This window comes from Rhagoletis zephyria, unplaced genomic scaffold, assembly GCF_001687245.7.
Source record: "Rhagoletis zephyria isolate East Lansing unplaced genomic scaffold, Rhagoletis_zephyria_1.1 Rzeph_scaffold_02174, whole genome shotgun sequence".
NCBI lineage: Eukaryota > Metazoa > Arthropoda > Insecta > Diptera > Tephritidae > Rhagoletis > Rhagoletis zephyria.
The window spans coordinates 1-19,917 of NW_016159258.1; the positions used below are offsets into that span (position 1 = coordinate 1).

General features: G+C 34.0%; 1 protein-coding gene across 3 annotated transcripts in view; it reads right to left on the reverse strand.

Annotated features, from left to right (window-relative positions):
* Positions 1-3,794: 3,794 nt before the first annotated feature.
* LOC108366165 (serine/threonine-protein phosphatase 2B catalytic subunit 3) overlaps positions 3,795-19,917 on the reverse strand; it is a 78,080-nt gene continuing 61,957 nt past the window's right edge. For all 3 annotated transcript variants that reach the window (XM_017620482.1, XM_017620481.1, XM_017620483.1), the window contains exon 2: positions 3,795-6,325. In XM_017620482.1, the coding sequence (XP_017475971.1) occupies positions 4,478-6,202 (1,725 nt within the window). In that variant the 5' untranslated portion in view covers positions 6,203-6,325 and the 3' untranslated portion in view covers positions 3,795-4,477. The remainder of the gene's footprint in view (positions 6,326-19,917) is intronic.

Here is a 19,917-nt window from a genome sequence, read left to right on the forward strand (position 1 = left end):
TTTTTTTTTATGATAGACGTAATTAATATGTAACTTTTACAATAAAATTGAAAAATTTTAAGATTATCTAGAAATGAAGATGTGCTCTCTGCTACTTTGTATTTTTAAATGTATCTATGTATGTGGTATGCTCTCTTCAGCTGCGTTTTCTTGATCACACACGAATGTTTTCCAATTTCAAACCTATTTTGTATAAGTATAGGTTTTCACGTTTCCTGTTCGCATTTTGCTTTAGCAATACAAACTTTTTCATAATAATTTCCTAATATTTATGTAGTATGTATATTTGTTATAGGTAAATGTATTTTCTTATATTTTGATAATTCAATTTGTTGTTGATTTTCTATAGAAACATTATCCGCTGCTTTTGGTATGGCTTTGATCTTAAAATGAGGGAATTAAATTACAAATGTTTGCAGTTATCTTTTTGTGTTCTGATTTATAAGAATAAACTTTAAAAAGGTTAAAATGTAGTGAAATTAGAAGACAAACAGTTGAAATTTTGTTACATCAAAATGTACAAAAATAAAGTATAGTCAACGGCCACTCTCAACATTTCCGACGTGATGAAATCGGGGAAGCTGGCCAACAAAGTGGAGTCTTATCGGTCTATAGCACCCGGATAATTCATGGCATGAACCGAAACCGCCCTCTGAGAGGACAGGTCCTGGTAGTGTTGGATCTATCAAAGGCGTTTGACGCCGTCTGAGTGGTCGACACTCGTCAGTACGGAAAATTAAACAGAGGGTACCACAGGGTGCTTTCCTTTCGCCACTTCTATTTAATTGATATATATCAAAGCTCCCTCACCCATCAGAGAGAGTATCTATCATCTCTTACCCTGACGACTGCTCGAACATGGCGTCCGGTAGTAGAATTGATGGCTAGTGCTCCAAAAGTAAACTGTTGCCTATGCGAACGTTCTCGCAACCATATTTACCACCTGGACTACCTACTGTTTAAATTGAAATTGTGATAAAGGATAGCTTTAAAATATTCAAAATTGACCACCGTAAAAATACTGTCAGTATTTATTGTATTAATTATATATAGTGGTGGGTGGTCATTTGAATAGCTTACCCTTTTGAAATTTTGATGAGAATTTGTTGAATTACTCCTCTTATAAATTTCTGTATAAAGTTTGAAAATCGAATTACATGGTTTTTGTTATGGAATATGCAATATTATTATAAAAAAAATAATAAACAATATATAACCAAAAGGAGAGCCGTCCATACTGATTATCAAAATCACTATACTAGTGACCGGTACTGTACATGCTTATATGAACGGTGAAAAGGTTATAGGTTTGATGCAAACAAAAAAACCACAGCTATTATTGAATTTTGAAAAGCGGACGTACAGCACTGAAAATTAAAAAAAAAATGATAAAAGTTTTGCAGCACTAAGTTTCTAATTTTTTTTATGTAATTTTTTTTTTATTCGTGCAATGGTTTAAACTGTTGTATCTTTGCTGTTCTTTGGGCGATATTTTAGGTATATTTATGTATGTACGTATTTCTATAATGTAAAGTACTTCAAATTGCTATAAGTTTATATTATATTTAATAATTATGAATTAATGAAAAAGTATGTATGCATGTATTTTTTTTTATTTTGTTGTTGTTGTTTTATTAACTTAGCATTTGCTTTGTTGATTGCGTTGATAGTTTCAACATATTTTTTTTTTTTTGTTTTTGCTTTTGTTTTGCAAATATTGTATTTAACTTAATTCTTTATTATTTTTTATATATATATTTTTGTTTTATATTTATTTAATTAGCTTTAATCTTAATTGTAAATTCACATTTCAGTTTTAAGTAAGTTTTATTATTATTTAAGAAAATTTTAATAAATTCTTTTTAGATATAGTTACATATCGCTTACATAGAAAGAAAATAAACATAAAACTGATAGTCTATTCATTGATTAACAATTAACTAAAACACTTTTTAATGTGATCTTCTCACATCTGGTTAACAATAATTTTATTTTAAATATGAAAATTTGTAAATATTATTTGTAGATCAATAGTTTATATGTAACCCTTATAAAAATATCAAAATAAAAATCGCTAAGCTTTATGATTATTTCAAGATTCCTCTTCGGTTCGGTCCAAATAATTGCGAAGAAAGAGCGAGAGCGAGAGAGAGAAAGATGCAGATGCAGATGTAGAGAGAGAAAGTTTAAAGAGAAAACTAGAGAGGAAGCAGGAGTGAATAGAAAAGTTGCTTATATCAAAAGTAAACATATTTACACCCCTCTTGCGTAAAGAAAACTGAAAAATATTTAAGTACATGTATGCAACCCTGAAAGTTTTAAGGCGTACACGCATTTTAACTATATGGCAACGACATATAAAATAATATTTATTTTTTTTTTACAGTGTAAATCGCATCTATCGCTTTATTAAACAGCTCAGCATTTTTGAAAAATGCAGCTGAGTTAGAAAAACACAAAATGACCGAGCGAACGGAAATAAAGGCAGCAATTACATATGACTATAATGAAGATGGCACGTATAAGACCACAAAACGATCACCAGATGAGCGATTGTGTGCACGGCGTCACGCCCATGCGATCCTCGTTACTCCACGCCTAGTTACGCAAACTATTATACGTATGTAGACAATAAGGTGGTCCAATTTTCTTTTTTACCAATCACCCCCAGAACTGAAGATTATCGAAAATAATAGTTTCCGTATTTGATTATTTTGAAATCGGTTAGAATTTAATGGAGCTGCCAGCGGTTTGAAGTTTCCCACATATTGCATATTGTTAAGATTATCCTTGTATTTTCGACGGATTTACTAAATCCTTAAGGTTCGTTTCACTGGACTGTTAAATAAACGCTCAAATTACGGTACAACAAAGACTTCACAATACTTGTTAAGGCAGAACTCATAGCTTTCTGTTTTACAGCTGCACTTTTTGTGCGCTGTTGTAACGCGTTTGCACTCATGGTAACTCTAGAAGGTTGTTATCGAAAGTTATCGATCATTTCATTTTCCGTTTCGCGACGTCGAAACTTTTACATATTTTATCGCACATTCTGTAATTCTCTTCATGCCGTTCATGTTTTGCATTATGCAATATGAAGGAAATACATTTGCATAATTAAAGAAAATTGCACAAATCCGTTGAGCTTTTCGTGCGGTTACAAACTTATAAAAAAAAATAGTTAGTGAAATTTTAAAGTAAAATATGCATCATATACAATTTTTTTTGTAAATTTCTGACAGGAAATATTTTTTCTCGTTCGAAATATTGATTTTCGCCGATTTTACAGTAATTGCACAAATAAAAATCATTTCCCCCCTGTAAAAAACATGGAAAACTTCAAAGCTCCAGCGGCACCATAAAATATTAACCGTTTTCAAAAAAAAAAAAAAAAAAAAATACGGGTTTCTTTTTTTTCATTTCATGTAATTCTGAGGTGGCAATAGGAAAATTCCATACAATTTTTTTTCCTATGTATTTTAGATCCACCTAATGTATATGCTACTTACATACATACATACATACGTACATTAGGATGCAACACACACAAAAAAGTCGATGCTGTTTTTCCATCGGAATTATAAAAACCATTATATTTTAAGACTTCCACAAAAATATTAAAATTCCCGTGAGCTGGGCCGATTTGAAAATACTTCCAAAATTCATGTTTTTTTTTTTTTAATAAAACTACCATTAAAAAATATTCTTCCAAAAAATCACCTCAGATGATAGAATAGTTTAAGCTTAAGAATCAAAATAATGAGATTCTTGGATTTATTTTAAAATCGGTGGCAGAAGTTTTAAAATATATTTAATAAATTTTATAATTCCGCAACTTTTTTTGGTGAGGCACCCTAACGTTCATGCAGCAGTTGCATTTACAGTATGCGTCCATACTTATGTTTTTACGTGTGATGACAAACATACATACTCGTATTCTCGTATATCAAACACGAATCTCCTTACTGTCCCATACTTGTATTGATCGCCAATAGAGCTTCGCACATGCCGCAATTTAAAAAATACCGTTACAATCACACTAATTTAATTCGCGTACAACCGTGCATCGAAAGTGGGACGAGATGAAATAACAACGACGAGATATATTTGTAATTTAATTTTCTATGCTTTGCTTTTTTATTCTTTTCGGGTTGTTGTTTTTATTTTCATTTTTTTTCTATATGTTTCTGTTATACTTTTGACACAACTCCACGATTCATTCAACTTGCATTTTGATATTTCTTTTCTTAACTTTTGCTTGCTTTTCCTAAACCTAAAAGTTACGTTCCTTTTCCTACTCTGCCTTTTCTTCGTTTGTTTCTTTTTTCCTATTTGTATTGTTTAATTTTTTTTTCTAGCTGGCTTAATACGCTTTCTTCCTTTTTTACCCGTAGTACAAATACAATGTTGTTATGAAACGTAACGTTGAGTGCCGGCACTTGGCCTACATATCTACTAAAACTCTGTGGACTTAGAATTATCCATTGATTGAATTCGCATTGGCGTTGGCATTGGCATTCGCCGCTGCAGCAGCGGCTGCTGACAACGATTTTTGTCCCTCCTCGGCTGGCGATGGCGTCGAGTCACGTCGCGGCGGCATACGCTCGTTCACCGCGTCCAGACCTTTGGCTTCGGCGAATGAAGTGATCTTGTGATTGGGCGAAAAGCCTTGCATCGCATTCTTCAATGACTGTTTGCCACCAGAGAGTGCACCCAGTGGCAGTGCACCGGTTGGTGTTAATCCCTTCAACTGCAATACCGACTCAGACTCTTCACGTAGCACTGAGAAGACGCGCGCCATTTTTCCAATCGCACGAATTTTATTTCGAATGACTTCTTTGCGTAACGCCGCCTCATCATCGGATAATGGCTCTTCACTCTCTTCGGTCATAAGTTCATCGTCCGAGCAAATATTCAACACATTCACCAACATCTCGGTCACTTTTTCGCCGACGAAGGGCAAAGACCAAGTGAATACGTCCATGAAATTCGGAAGCCAGTAGGGATGCGGTGAGCAGTTGAACTGCCTTATATTCATCACATTGTTTTCATATTTCAGTACTGCCGCTTTGTTGTTGTACACATCCAAGTAATTCGGTGCCGAGAAGATGGTAATTAATGAGGGGAACCCAGTGGTTTGACTTTTGCGATACATACGATAGCCGGCGTCCTGCGCCTCGTGTGCACGTATAATCGATAATAGATTGTTATTTTGCAAGAAGTCACAGCAGGCTGCATAGCTGTAGAAATATGAGCAGCCACGCACTGAGTTATGCGAATAGAAGTCGGAATTTTTCTCATTGCCGAAATCTTCTAAGGGATCTGACCACAAAAGATCGCACATTGGACCGAATGCTGGTGGCTCTTTAAATCTATCCAAACGGCGTATGTCTTCTAGCTCGTGAATTTCCGGGGACAAGCCACCGTGGACACACAGAAATTGTTGGTTCATTAGTGCTGCTAGCGGTAAGCAATCGAAAGCCTCCATGCATGCATCATACACACGTTCCGAGTACTTGATCTTGCATTCTTGCTTGAAGGTGAAATACTCTGTTAAGTGACGGCATTCGTGATTGCCACGTAGCAAAAATAATGTATTCGGGTAGGTTATTTTCAGTGACCACAAGTACAAAACACACTCAATACTAAAGTAGCCTCGATCCACATAATCGCCCAAAAAGAGATACTTGGTCGAGGCGGGTGAACCGCCAATTTCGAACAATTTCATTAAATCGTAAAATTGGCCATGAATATCACCACACACGGTCACTGGCGCCTCAATGTCAATCATGGTCTTCTCTTGGCGCAACAATGTAGCGCCCTCTTGTATGATGCGCAAAGCGGCAGCCTCTTCGATGCGTCCCTCAAGTATGAAGTGCTGCTTAAGTACGTCATGGTGTGGCTTGCCGGTGCGTGCGTCAAATACATCGGCCGCTGTTAGCTTGCGGCTCGGCGGAAAGGGGACGCTGTCAATGACCCGCTCCTTAGTCGATAGACTTGTCTTTTTGGTGGGGCTTTGTTGGGAGGATTCCGTATTCGAGTTTGCACCGCCGGCACCATTGCCCGCTGCTCCATTGTTGCCGCCCACTTTTTCATGTGTGTTATTGTTGGTGGCGGTGACAGCGCCACCAGCCGTTGGCTGTTGTTTACCATTTTGCTGCGCCACCGGCTGATTGCCCGTATGCTGTGTAACCGAAGACATGCTGTTTGCTTGCTTTCTCGATTGGCTTTGGTTTTGCGCTGTAGATTTGCGAGCGATTTGCTAGAGACTGTCTGCGGTGCGGCTACTTTTGGCCGTCGCTAGCAGTGGTAATGCAACAGTTGCCTGCAAGAATACATACAAGAATAGAATATAATTTTATTTGTCATATTTCAATATAGTAAAAGTACATGTTGAAATAAATTCATTATTCTTTCATGTAAAATTTGGCATCAAACAATGCAGACAATTAATTAAATGTATGAACCATTACAGCATTTCTTTGGTGCTTGAATAGCAAATCTCTGTTCATCCTACGCCCGTAATTCGCGTTCTTGTAAAGTTATGCCAGCTGAGGATGCATGTATGTACATTAGGGTGGTCCAAAAATGTATGGGAGAAAAGTAAAATCGGAAATTTAATGCTCTCATCCCCTAGGATTGTTCTATACCGAAAAAAAGTATACCCCTGTTTTTTTATTTTAAAATCAAAATATATTTAGAGGTCGATCAAAGCGCTCAAAGTTTCCCATGTATTTTGTATGGGGAAAAAAATACTTTTCGTAGAAATGGCATAGAATCCATGAAAATCAAAATTTTTCAATCTGAAAACTCTGCTTCTCTTCAAAGGACTTCAGAGAATAATGCCCAATTGTTTATTTAACCGTTTTTTAATTTAAACTATTTTTTCTTTTTTCTTTTGTATATTTCTGTTTGTATATTTGATTTTTTTTTGGATATTTCGGAGACCCTTAAAAAATAGTTAAAATTAAAAAATGTTTAAATAAACAATTGGGCATTATTCTCTGAAGTCCTTTGAAGAGAAGCAGAGCTTTCAGATTGAAAAATTTTGATTTCCATGGATTCTATGCCATTTCTACGAAAAGTCTTTTTTTCCCCATACAAAATACATGGGAAACTTTGAGCGACCTCTAAATATATTTTGATTTTTAAATAAAAAAACAGGGGTATACTTTTTTTCGGTATAGAACAATCCTAGGGGGTGAGAGGATTAGATTTCCGACTTTACTTTTTTTTGGACCACCCTAATGTACATACATACGTATGTATGTCCATACACGCCATTTGAAAAATAAATACTGTTTTAATATGCATTAATAAATATACATAGGTACGTAAGTATGTACATAAATATACGTATATACTAAATATATACGGCTCATATGTCCGCTGTCTCGCTAAAACTATAAACGGTTTGACTTTTTTGGATAATTATTATTTTATGTTTGTTCGCTGTAATACCAAGATGGTTAAAAAAAAAAGTTATGTGTGTGAATTCCACTCGCGTCTGAAGTGAAAAAATATTCCAAATGTTAGTCCGTGAGCCAAATTTTTTCCAAATCCATCCAGCTGTTTCTGAGTGAAGCGAAGTCTCGCATGGCTCGGTTTCTCTAATTTCAAATCCGTTGTACCGATAACAGACCAAGCTCTTTAATATACGATTTCATTTTTTAAATTCGAAGGAACGGTGCAGACCTTCACAAAAACTGATTTCGCAACCTACTTATAAACATACAGTGACTCAAACAAATTACCACGTGTGGATTTTTTTTTACATATTCGTAATGTTTTACGAGCTAATTTACCGTTTAAGCTTTAACCAAAACATATGTATAAATCACAGTTTCACACTTTCTACAAAATTTAGGAAAATATAAAAAATTTTCATTAAAATTTCAACTTTTTAATCTAAATCTTTAGAACATTTTTGGGTATGCAGTTTTATCGCCTATGTAATTTTAGTCTAATGAAATGCAATTTGCAAACGGCTAAAACATTCCGTTGATTTTTGAGAATTTTTTTGTTGGAGACTGCTTTTGTGTTTTTTTTAATTAATCAACACGTGGTCATTTGTTTGAGTCACTGTATATCACAGATATACATATATAACATTTATGTACCTCCGCTTGTTTTTTTACTTCTTTCAAAAGGTGTTGGCCCATTCATAAAACCGCTTGTTGTTGATTTGTTTTAAATAAATAAATAAATTAAAAAGCATGTAAGGCCTTTTCCCTAAATTTTCTTCGATAAATGAAATGAATGTTGCGTCCTCCTGATTCAAAGGCGCCTTCATACAAAGTCCTCGATAGAAATTATTTTGTCCCCTCTTACAGGTCTATTCTGCGCGTTAAGAGCGAAATACACCACACAAGCGGCTTGTCAAACCTACTTTTCCCATTTCGCCATACACCATGCAAACATGAGTCATTCAAGCACAGAATTTTAGTTTTCCTCCGGTTCACAATGTTAAAAATGTTGGTTTTCTTCCATTTTTCTCCCTTACGTCCTCACTTGGTGAAAATTCAGCAACAAATGAGGCGATTTTACCATCCACATCGCAAGCGGTTTGATCAAACGTCAACATGGCGGCCAGAAAATCAAAAAATTTTGATTTTTGCTCAAATTTCCCTCAAGCGGTTTGTCAAACCTTCAAACACCCCCATAGACAACACAAATGGATTGAAACAAAGGGATATTTCGCTTGGTTTGTCAAGCCGCTTGTGTTGTGTATTTCGCTCTTTAGCGATTGTTTTGTAACCGGAAAATTTTATTATCAAACAAGTAAAAAAGTCGTAAGTTCCGGCGAGGCCGAACATTAAATACCCGGCGCACGTATTAAATATAGTTTTTTTCATCTTTCTGAAAACTACCGTTACATGGCAAGCAGGAGTTAAGGCTTAATGAGATAAAGTTTAATAGTTATTAATGGGCGGTACCATGCCCATTTCCAGAAATTTCATAATAATATTTCTTCTTGTCAAGGTATTATTGTGAGTATCAATTTTGAGTAAATTAACTTCAGAAGTTATGACTTACTGATTTGTTATTTTCTAAATTATCGTTATATGGGATGTGGGCGTGGTTATTGCCAGATTTGAAAAATTTTTAGTCGTTTGATATGTTTTACCAAGGCCAAGAACTGGGAGAAATCGGTGGTACATATACACATGTAATCATAAGTGGGCGTCGCTACGCCCATTTTTCAAAAGTTTATACTATTCTGATTTTTCATCTAAAAATTTTGAGAGAATAGGCTTCAGTAGTTACAAAAATATCGCACTTTTCGTATTTCTGAAAACTACCGTTATATGGTAGGTAGGCGCGGTTATTGTCGGAGTTTAGTCATTTTCGATACCATTCGTCCTACGCTCAAAAGAAGTACACTTTCCAAGTTTCTTTAAGATATCTAAACTTTTACTTGAGATATCGTGTACACAGACGGACGAATGGGCGGACAGTCACCGCGTAATCGATTTCTCTTTTCATTCTGATCATTTATGTATACATTTGTCTATATCTATCTCGATTCGTTTTGGCTGTTTCAAACAACCGTTATGTGAACAAAGTTATAATACCCTTGTGCACAAGTGCGCTCGGGTATAAAAATGTTATCACTTCTTGCCACTGCGATTCTAGGTATGTATGTACGTTGCACTCAAAATATTCAGCAATTCAGCTATAAAGATCTGCGGAAATTCTTGTATTGCATATTTCACGGGGCAATGTTTTGTTTACCAGCTTATGAGATGGAAACAAAATTTACGGGTTACAGGAGTGCACTGAATGCGAAAAGGGTTTAAAAATTAACAGACACTTTATTTACCGATTACAAAGGTAATGTTACCAGCTCAGAATGGACCTGTTTGGCGTTTTAAATGTTACAAGTAACACTTATAAACTTATCTACATATCTACATATAAATATGTTATGCACATACATATATGTAAATATTTTAAATGTAAAAAATTTTAAGTATTTATTTGTTTGATAAATTCGCATGCAATTAGGCGAGTTCGCGCGTAGCGCATAGTGCACACATTCATACGAGTGCATTGTTGTAATTCTTTAATTAATTGGTTGCCAATGCATTGTGAAAGTGGCATACTACTATATACATATTTTCAATGGTCACTGGCATGGTGTCACAAGCGATTGTATTTTAATCCCATAAATCCCTCTTTAAAATTCGTAGTATCCGCTATTAAATGTAGATACGAAGAGCTGGTGAGGAAAGCGAATGAAACGAGTCTTGCATATTCATTTGCTCAAGCTCAAGTAAATTATTTCAATTAATTTGCAACGTAATGTATGAACAATTTGCTGCCGCAGATTTAACACAAAAACACATGCATATCTACATACATACACGCCACATATGTGCATCAGGGTGGTCCTTAAATGTGGGAAGCAAAATAAATTTTGGTCCCGATTGAAGTCGGTTAAGGCGTGTCGCACAGTGGTCAAAGCTCAGATTTCCCTATGAAGACGTCTCAACCCACTGCTATCGGGACCAAAAATTATATGTGATATCTGTGACCGTGGTATTACCGATTGAGGGGTGAACCTGAAAAAATCGTTCATTTGATTTTTTAAGGACCACCCTAATGCACATATGCGAAGAAATTTACAATTGCCTATAATAAGTACAATGCATGTATATATTTACATATGTTTTCATAGCACATGCATACACACATACATATACAGGTGCCCATATTACTTAAACGACATGTGGTTCGCTGTTGTTTTTGACGCATACATATGTATATTTACATACAAGTATAGCGAGAAACTTTTAGGTATTGTTTTTTTCTTGCAAAACAAACGTGTGTGTTTCTTCTTTTTTCATTATTTTTACTGCATAATTTAAAAAAATTTGAATTTATATTTTTGTCTGCTACTTTCTGGCCACCACTATTGTTGGATGTACATTAGACCGTACCAGCTTACAAGCAAAAAAAAAAATAGTTCACCGTACTTCCCTGAGTCTAAAGTATTTTTGCGAGCGATTTCGAAACAACAAAATTTAATTTTCTTGGCCGAACATTTTGCCATTATTCGGTGACATTTGGCGATAAAACTGGTTAAAAATAGTACCACTGGAATAATCTAATTACTCTTTAACTAAAGTTTAATGCTTTTTGGTGAGTTTTAGTTTACTGTAATGTAAATGCCGCAGATATGGAGAAAAATTGCTAAAGGCGACCCCTACGTTCGGCCAAAAAAAGCGAAATTGTCTTCGCAAGGAAATACTTCCTTAGCAAAAGTTGAATGATTTTTCGTGAGCTTTAATTTACAAACATTAGAGTGGTAGGAGCTGAGATCTGGGGGGGTACTTGTGGTCAATTAACTTTATAACAAAAAAAATATATAAGAATATCCATATATCAAATTTTAAAATATGACTGCAAATGCTGAAGATATGACGAAAAATTTAAAATGCAGCCCCTGGGTTCGGCAAAAATAAAGTGACATTTTGTTTGTGGCAATGTACATATCGAGGGCTTATTTTCAATATGACCTATCTGCAGTTTACACAAAACCGACTTTCTGATGTTAAAACCCATCTGCGGCTTAACGGTCATCACTGGTTACAATTTTAATTTTGAAATTCCATAGTTAATTCTAATGACAAACGATATACAAGGCCAGCATTAACATCATCGATGACAGTTAAGTCTAAGGTGGATTTTTGTATGGAAATCTCATTCGGTAGATATTCGGAATCGGGCTTTTCCGGCTTCTTTTGCTTATCCTATTATCCGGCCGGATACTGCTAAAATCCGGTATAATTTCCGGAGTTTTACCCTACAAATGTTAGTTTGAAAACCTAACGGGTACTTTAAAATCCCTCTCCGTTTCTAATTCATAAATCGCCGATTTTCTCTTTTACGGTCACTGCCTTGCCTACTACTTAACCACATCACTGCAAGAACTTGAACCATTGGCAGAGTCGTTGCCTTTTCCAAGCTCGCTCTTCAATAGGAGTTTTTCCTAGACTTCGGATTTTTCACATTTTTCAACTGGTTTCTCCACGGTAATTCATTTATAATTAAGAATAAATTCACCGCAAAGCCAGTGCAAAGTATTGTGAAATTAATTAAGGACAGCAGTCCACCGGATGTCATATTTTTCACATGGTATCCATCCAGAATATGATTATCCCGTGCAAATTTTCTATCCGGCACATCCTTATTTGTATTGCATATGTACATATACTCTTCCCCACAGGCTGTAACAAAAAAAGATGCAGCAAAGAATTAGCAATCTACAATAAACAAAATATAAACGTAGGAGTACATACATACATTCACATTGTTGTGTACATTTCGTATGTCTGAGGCGGAGACATAAAAGGTGCAAGATAAATATTTGTTCCTAATTTGTTTTTACTTGGCGCAAAATGCGGTGTAAAAACAAAACAAGCGCACATACGCGCATACTAAGTGTAAAAATGTGTGAAAATAAATGCAACGGCACACAAATCTCAATAGTGCGGGTGCGTTTGTACGCTTTGACAAAAACAGTGAACTCATACACTCGTACTGCCTACAGACACACATACATACATATGTACTATGTATACAAGGGCGGTCCAAAAACATATGCGAGACAAGGACCGTGATTATACTGTCTTTAATAGATGGCTACGAAGCAGCTTTGTTTTGGCGAAAATGAAAAAAAATCCTTTTACGAGGAAAACTGTTTTTGTACTATATAATAAAATGCATGGAAAACTTGGAGATTTGGGCGAACTCGAAATATTTTTTTATTTCAAAAAAAGAAAACATGGCTATATTATTTTTCGGGATAGAACAGTCCTGTGTAGTGGGTGAGAGCATTTAATTCCGACTTTACTTTATTCACCACCCTAATTTATATTAGGGTGATCCAAAATAACTAGCCTAACAAATTTATGGCCTCAAACGGACCTATTTACTGAGAAAAAAATTCTCCCATTTGGAAAAATTTTTACTCCAATTTTAAAGGTGTCGGTAGGCATTTGGAATTTTCCATGAAAATAACATGTAAAAAAATGTGCTTTCATTAAAAATGTTATAACCACTGATATACGAAAATAAGATAATTCAGATGGACATCGTCGCAATCCTCGATCCGCCGGCCACCGAAGCCGACTGATTAAAAGTGCATACTAACACACGATTGGATTCAGGCTTGATCACAAATTCACAAAACATACAAAAACGATACGAAACATAAAAGAATAACATTTGAAAAAAATAAAATAAACTATGTGTATAATTGAGGGAAATTAATTGAACTGTAATGGCGTGGAATTGCATTGATTGAAAATATATGTACATTAAGGTGAGCCAAATAGCCTAACCTAAAGGAATTAGAGAAGAAGTCTCCCATTTGGAAAAATTTGTATTCCAATTTTAAAAGATGTCGGTGAGCATTACAAAATTTCCTTGTAAATAAAATGTAATATTTTTTTCCCCATTAAGAATTTTATCACTACTGATCCATTTGAGATAAAAAATTTGTCAACGCATAAAATGTATATACTAACGCGCTTTTAAAGTCAAAAAAAGAAGAAATATGCTGTTTTAGTTCTTTATTATTGGAAATAGTCATGCTAAATGAAAAAACTTACATTAATATAATAAAAAATGGGTAGAAAATGCATTTTTTTTAGAATTTTCCTCTCTCTAAATAGGTCCTATTAGGGTCATAAATTCGCTACGTTAGTTTTTTTTTGCTCACCCTAATGCACGTATAGAAGCATTCAATGAATGACTTTAATAAAATCTGAATATAAGCATTCATTTATCAATTTAATAGTTTAAATGTTTGCACGCGCAACTGTTTATTTGTTAACACTGGTGGCCACATACATACATACATACATATGTTTCCAGTAGGAAAATGAAAAAGATTAGTTAAATTTTGTTGTTTTATTGAATTTTTTGTAGAGTTTAAGCAAAACATTGTTTAAAACCTTTCTTTTATTACCCATGAATTGAAATATTGTTCTTTGAGTTTCTAAAGAATAAAATAAATAAATATACGATAGGTAATAGGTGGCAACCTTATTCAAAAATATCTCTAAATTGGCGATGTTTTAGATAATTTTCATTTGGTACCCATATTATAATGTATTTATTTTAATTTATAAAATATTTCGAATAAGTGGCAACCTTATACGAATATTGTCAGAGTTAACACCTATCTAGTTAACCAAAACACCTATCTAGATGGCAAAACATTATCTGAAGAGCCGATTCCGAGAAAGTTATGGATATGTCGATGGTCCTCTGCGATAACGATACAACTCAAAACTCAAAAACAAAGCACTTACTACTGAATAGTGGCGCATGCTTTATAAAGATTTAGTAAGGATTAGACATGGATTACCAGTGCCGGGACTTTACTACTTTATTGGTAGATCTACCAACTTTTTAGCTGTATTTTATTTGCTACAATTTTTTTCAACATAGGCTAAAAACACACCTAAAATAAAAAAATGAAAAATTACTCAGACCTTAACAAATTTAAAAGAGCAATTGCATCTCTATCAGCTGTTTATGTAATTGTTATTCGTTTGCAACACGTTTTTTGTTGAGGATTACGAACAAATGGTCTGCAAACTTCAAGCATTTCAAATATAATTTTAGTTAAAAAAATTTTAAGTGGTGATAATTTTTTGAGCCCCTTTTTAAAATGAATTTTTCAAATTAAAATTTGTTTGAGAGAATACAGCTGTCATTTTATTTCATTCGACTCGAATCGAGTTTCATTTGATCTTGGATGCCGTGATCCGGGCCCAGTTTTACTTATGTAAATGTTTTTTTTTTGTTGAATATTTTATTGACGTGAAAAAAAAATTTTTGTTGTTAAAAATACAATTATCCCATGGCGAATTCTTACAAGGTTACAGCAGTAGTACAAAAACAAAAAATGACACCAACTATATGAGTAAAAACTATCTAATATAGTTTCTTAAAAAAAAAAATCTACCAACTTCTGCCATATTTTGTATGTAAAATCTACCACTATTTATTTTCTAGAAGTCCGTGCACTGCATGGTTTAGACAAGAATAAGAGGCATGTTCCACCATTCAGTAGTAAGGTTTTTTTGAGTTGTGTCGTTTTTTATTTATTTTCAACAATTAATTATAATACATAATAATATAATATTATAACCAGAGACATAACAGTTATAAGTTTTATAGCAAAAACGTTGCTCCATAACAGTTATTAGATGAGAAATATTTTTTATTTCGTCGATAAGAGTTATAGCCTAACTTTTTTTTTACGTTGCCTGATAACTGTTATACAGGAGAAATATTTTTTCCGTTGCCGATAAGAGTTATTTCCCAACGTTTATTTTTTACGTTGCTGGATAAGAGTTATTTTACAACGTTTATTTTTTACGATGTCTGATAAAGGTTGTAAGATTAGGATATTGATGAAGATGGAGATGGAGAATAAGATAAAGACGATGAAATAAAAGTGAAAGAGTGAAATAACTATTATCAGATAACGTAAAAATATTCGTCGAGCAATAACTGTTTTCAAACAACGTAAAATATAAACATTGGGAAATAACTCTTATCAGCAACGGAAAAAATATTTCTCATCTATTAACTGTTATGAAACAACGTTTTCGTTAAATTTCAGAATTCAGGAAACGTTTTCAATTTGTAAATTCGAGATAACAGTTATTTTTGGTCCCTGATTATAACTAATTAAAAAAGGAAATCATGTGTACTAGTTGCATATACCATCGACCCGAAATCATTTAAATTAATAAAGCTCATTTAATTGAATAGAATTTGTGACAAAAAATTGTAAGCTTTAACCCAATCTATTGAGGTGGAGCAAAATCCTCTTAGGGTTTTACTAGCAGGGAGAGGTAGTATCGTTTGGGCATTGTTTTGTTGAGCTCCTAAAATCTCTACTCCACAGCATATTCAAATGAGCCTTTTAATGGAATCTCATAAAAAATTGCTTTCTATGGATCTTGTTCTGGATTACCGTGAAGCAGTGGCCCCTATTTTTTACCGATTTTAACAAAAGATTTTATTTTTTTTTTTTAACTTTGGACTATGTGAACCATTTTCGATAATTCGATCATACTAGTCTGGTCCCATACTAATTTGGTTAAGCTCCGATCATTGGATCATGAAAAAATTATCGGTACTCTACATTTGTATTTGAGTTTCATTCTTTAGAGTGCATTTTATTTTATTTTTACTTTTTATTTTTTATTCTACATACATATGTACATACCTACATATGCATATGGCAACTTTTATCTAAACACTTGTGTAAAGCAAATTTAAATAAAAACTTCTCAATGCGCGTTCGTGTGTGCACATTAATTTTCACCTACTAACATATGTGTCCATATGTATGTATATGCAACAAGCGCACACTCATGCGCGTATGACGGGGGGTCGGTCACAAGCAAACTAAACTGCGCCTTCGCAAGCATAACATCGCAAACGATCTTCAATTACTTCTTTTTCACTGTATTTAGCAACATCTCATAAGCGAACATTTAATGTCGCACAAAACCTCAGGCGTTTTACTCGCATAAAATAATAAAAATATCTTTAGATATTTATTTATACTTATTTGCACATGTAAGAGTATGAACTATAATAACTTGTACACATGTAAGAAAACATACAGCTGTATGTACATACATATGTACCGGCGATACTTTTGTACATTTTATGGCTATTCTATATAGTCATTTGATGGATTTGTGTGCATATGCTCGGCTAACTTATTGTTTAGCTAAACGTACAGACACCTGCAATTTTCTTTTGTTTTTATAATTTTTTTTTAAATATATATGCCTGCACATATGTACATACATACTTTCATATATGTATATATGGGGCGTTCCATACCAAAATAGACGGGGTTCACACTTCATGTGTTTGATTTATTTTAAATTTTTAAGGTTGATGGACAAACATAAATAATAAATAAGTATGAAATTTTAGCTTGATTAATACATTTTTAAAAACTTTACAGCACAAAAACAAAAACAAATCGATTTAATAGTTTTCCAAATATCTCGAGAACGGGCAGGAAAAAAATTTAAAAATATATTAATCAAGCTCAAATTTCATATTTATTTATTATTTATGTTTATCCATCAACACTAAAAATTTGAAACAAAACAAACACATTTTGGTATGGAACGCCCCATATACACCACACCACATTGGTCAGCAGTTTGGCATTTCCTCTGTTTTCGTCCATCTGCGTTTAATCAACACATGTGCGCCAGAAAATGGATAAGCGATTTTAACAAAATATATGTATATGCACATATATGTACATATGTATGTATATAAGTTAATAGTATTAAATGAAACTGAGATTAGCTAATCAAGAACCGTAGAATGTAAAATAAGCTTAATTTCATATTTGGTGCTGAAAGCGACGTACATACATACATTCATTATATTGTACTATGTAGTATATCTAGAAAATTTAATATGCTGTACCGATGTACATATGTATGTATGTATATTTTTGCATTAATGTATTTATGTACATATGTATTTGTACATAGAAGCTGCCAAGTACGGAAAGAAACTAGTCTAAATATCGATGTTCAACCAGTTTTTTACCCACCACAACTAATTGAAAATTTGACTTTCTTCCTTGGAACGGACTGTTTACTTTAACATGGCGATGTCCTACGAAGCAGTCAATTATCCGACTCTGCTCTGCTCAACACGATGTTATAAGCATGGAGTCAGTTACGTCGGTAACGATATTTAACTGGGAATTAGTGTTAACCAGAGGTGGTGAAAACGGCCCCAAATAGGTAAAGTTCAAAAACCGCATCAAATATCGCATTATGATTCCGTTGATTTTTATTTATTTTTTTTTTTTAAGCTTAAGCTGTTTTGTCATCTGAGGTGATTTTTTTCAAAACATACATTAAAAAACTATCTTTATTCATGAAAAACTAGATTTCTGGAGGTATTTTCAAATCGGTCCTGCTCACATAAATCGAAATATTTTGGCGCAAGTCTTAAAATATAATAGCTTTTATAATTCCAATGGAAAAACCGTACCGATTTTTGTTGTATGGGGAATGATGCAGACTAATGTACCATATCTAAACCTGGACAAATCGGTTGAAAAAAAAACGATTGTCTGACAGTAAAATCAATTGTAGTGTTCTGACATTAATTAATGCTACTTTGAAAGCCCTCAAGGTAATCTCGAAGCCATACGAGCATTCTTATGGGGAACACTAACCGCAACCACTGTCCTAATATACGATAATAAAGCATCCGGTGAAGGTAGCCAATTTACTAATTTTTATAAATAAAACTATTAATTTAAACTTTATAGAAAGAATTCCAGAAAAGAAGTTTGTTTGTTTCTCTCTACGCACTCGTCGTATACCACCTTAACGATGGTGTTAAGTATTTAACGCGAACATCTTCTTCCTTTCTATTGGCGCTAAGCGATTTTGGCCGAGTCCAAAAGAGCACGCCAGTCGTTTCTCTTCTATGCCAAGTGATGCCAATTGAAAATGCCAGATGAAGTCAAGTCCGCATCGCAAATTCGTTACCGAGTCAGCGGTGTTGCCGTATTTTAATTCGCTGCCTATGTCCATGTCGTTGTAAAGGTTATACAGCTCATTAGTCCATCGTCTGCCTCATTTTCCGTCGGCAACGCGCAGAGGCCCGTAAATCTTCCGCCAAATCTTTCTCTCGAACACTCTAATGACCGCCACGGCGGATGCACGAACGTAATATATAGGGTGTTTGTAGGGGGTTTCGATACAGATCCTACAGAGAGAAACGTCTACAGTCTGAAACACTCTGCGGGAATAAACTAAACTAAACTAAATATTTTTAGCTTACGGGTATTTTTGCGAAGAAAATGTTCCCCTGTCTTCTTTGATCCGGGGTCCTTGCATATTTTAATATTGTAAGCTGAATAATAAATATAACCATGTAAGCAGATAACTCGATAATTAAAAAATGTAAAAATTTTAACTTGACAAGGTCAATTAAAGCCCAAATTTCGACTTTCAACAGGTGGACTATGAACTATGTAATCAGAAATCAACAGGAGATCTCAGCTCTTAAGGCGGATTCATCATTCTAGTTCAGAACTCTTGTTCCATATGGTTGTTGATGTGTTTCTCTCCTATAGATAACAAACACATACATGTACATATGTAGGTAAGTTTCTATTTCATTTTGGGATCCTGTGTAATCTTCTATATGCCGGAGCTTGTGTAAATCTAATCCAATATGGATATGTACATTTTTTTCGTCTCCTAAAAATTAACATTAAACTGAATTAGACCCCTTTGGGCTTTTAAGCAGCTATATTAAAAGTTTGTTTGATTGCGATTTTTGGGACTTTAGCTCCAACAAATATAAGGAGCCAATTTTATATATATGTATATGTATATATCTAGTTATAAGCATACTCGTACACATTCATGTACATATACATACATACATATATTTGAATGTACATACATTTGTTTGCATATTTCAGTACAATTCTACAATTTATTTGAGAATTTTGGTACCCAAAAACACTCCGTTCTAATTACTTCATAGTCCGATTTGTTCACGAAAAACTTTCTGTTGCACATTGTTTGCTGCTAGTCGTTGCAGTGTCGAGAACAAACAACAAAAAAAAATTCACAAACACTTGCGGGTTGACAAGTGTGACAAGTTGGTGGCGAATATTGTGCCAAGAAGTACTAGACATACATATATATGTATTTATGTAAGTATGTACATTAGGGTGGTCAAAAAAAAAAAGTAATGTCGGAATTTTAATGCTCTCACCACCTAGGATTGTTCTATATCGAAAAAAGCATGCCGCTATTTTTTCCAAAAATATTTTTTCCAAAAATATTTTATATGGGGAAACGACAACTTTTC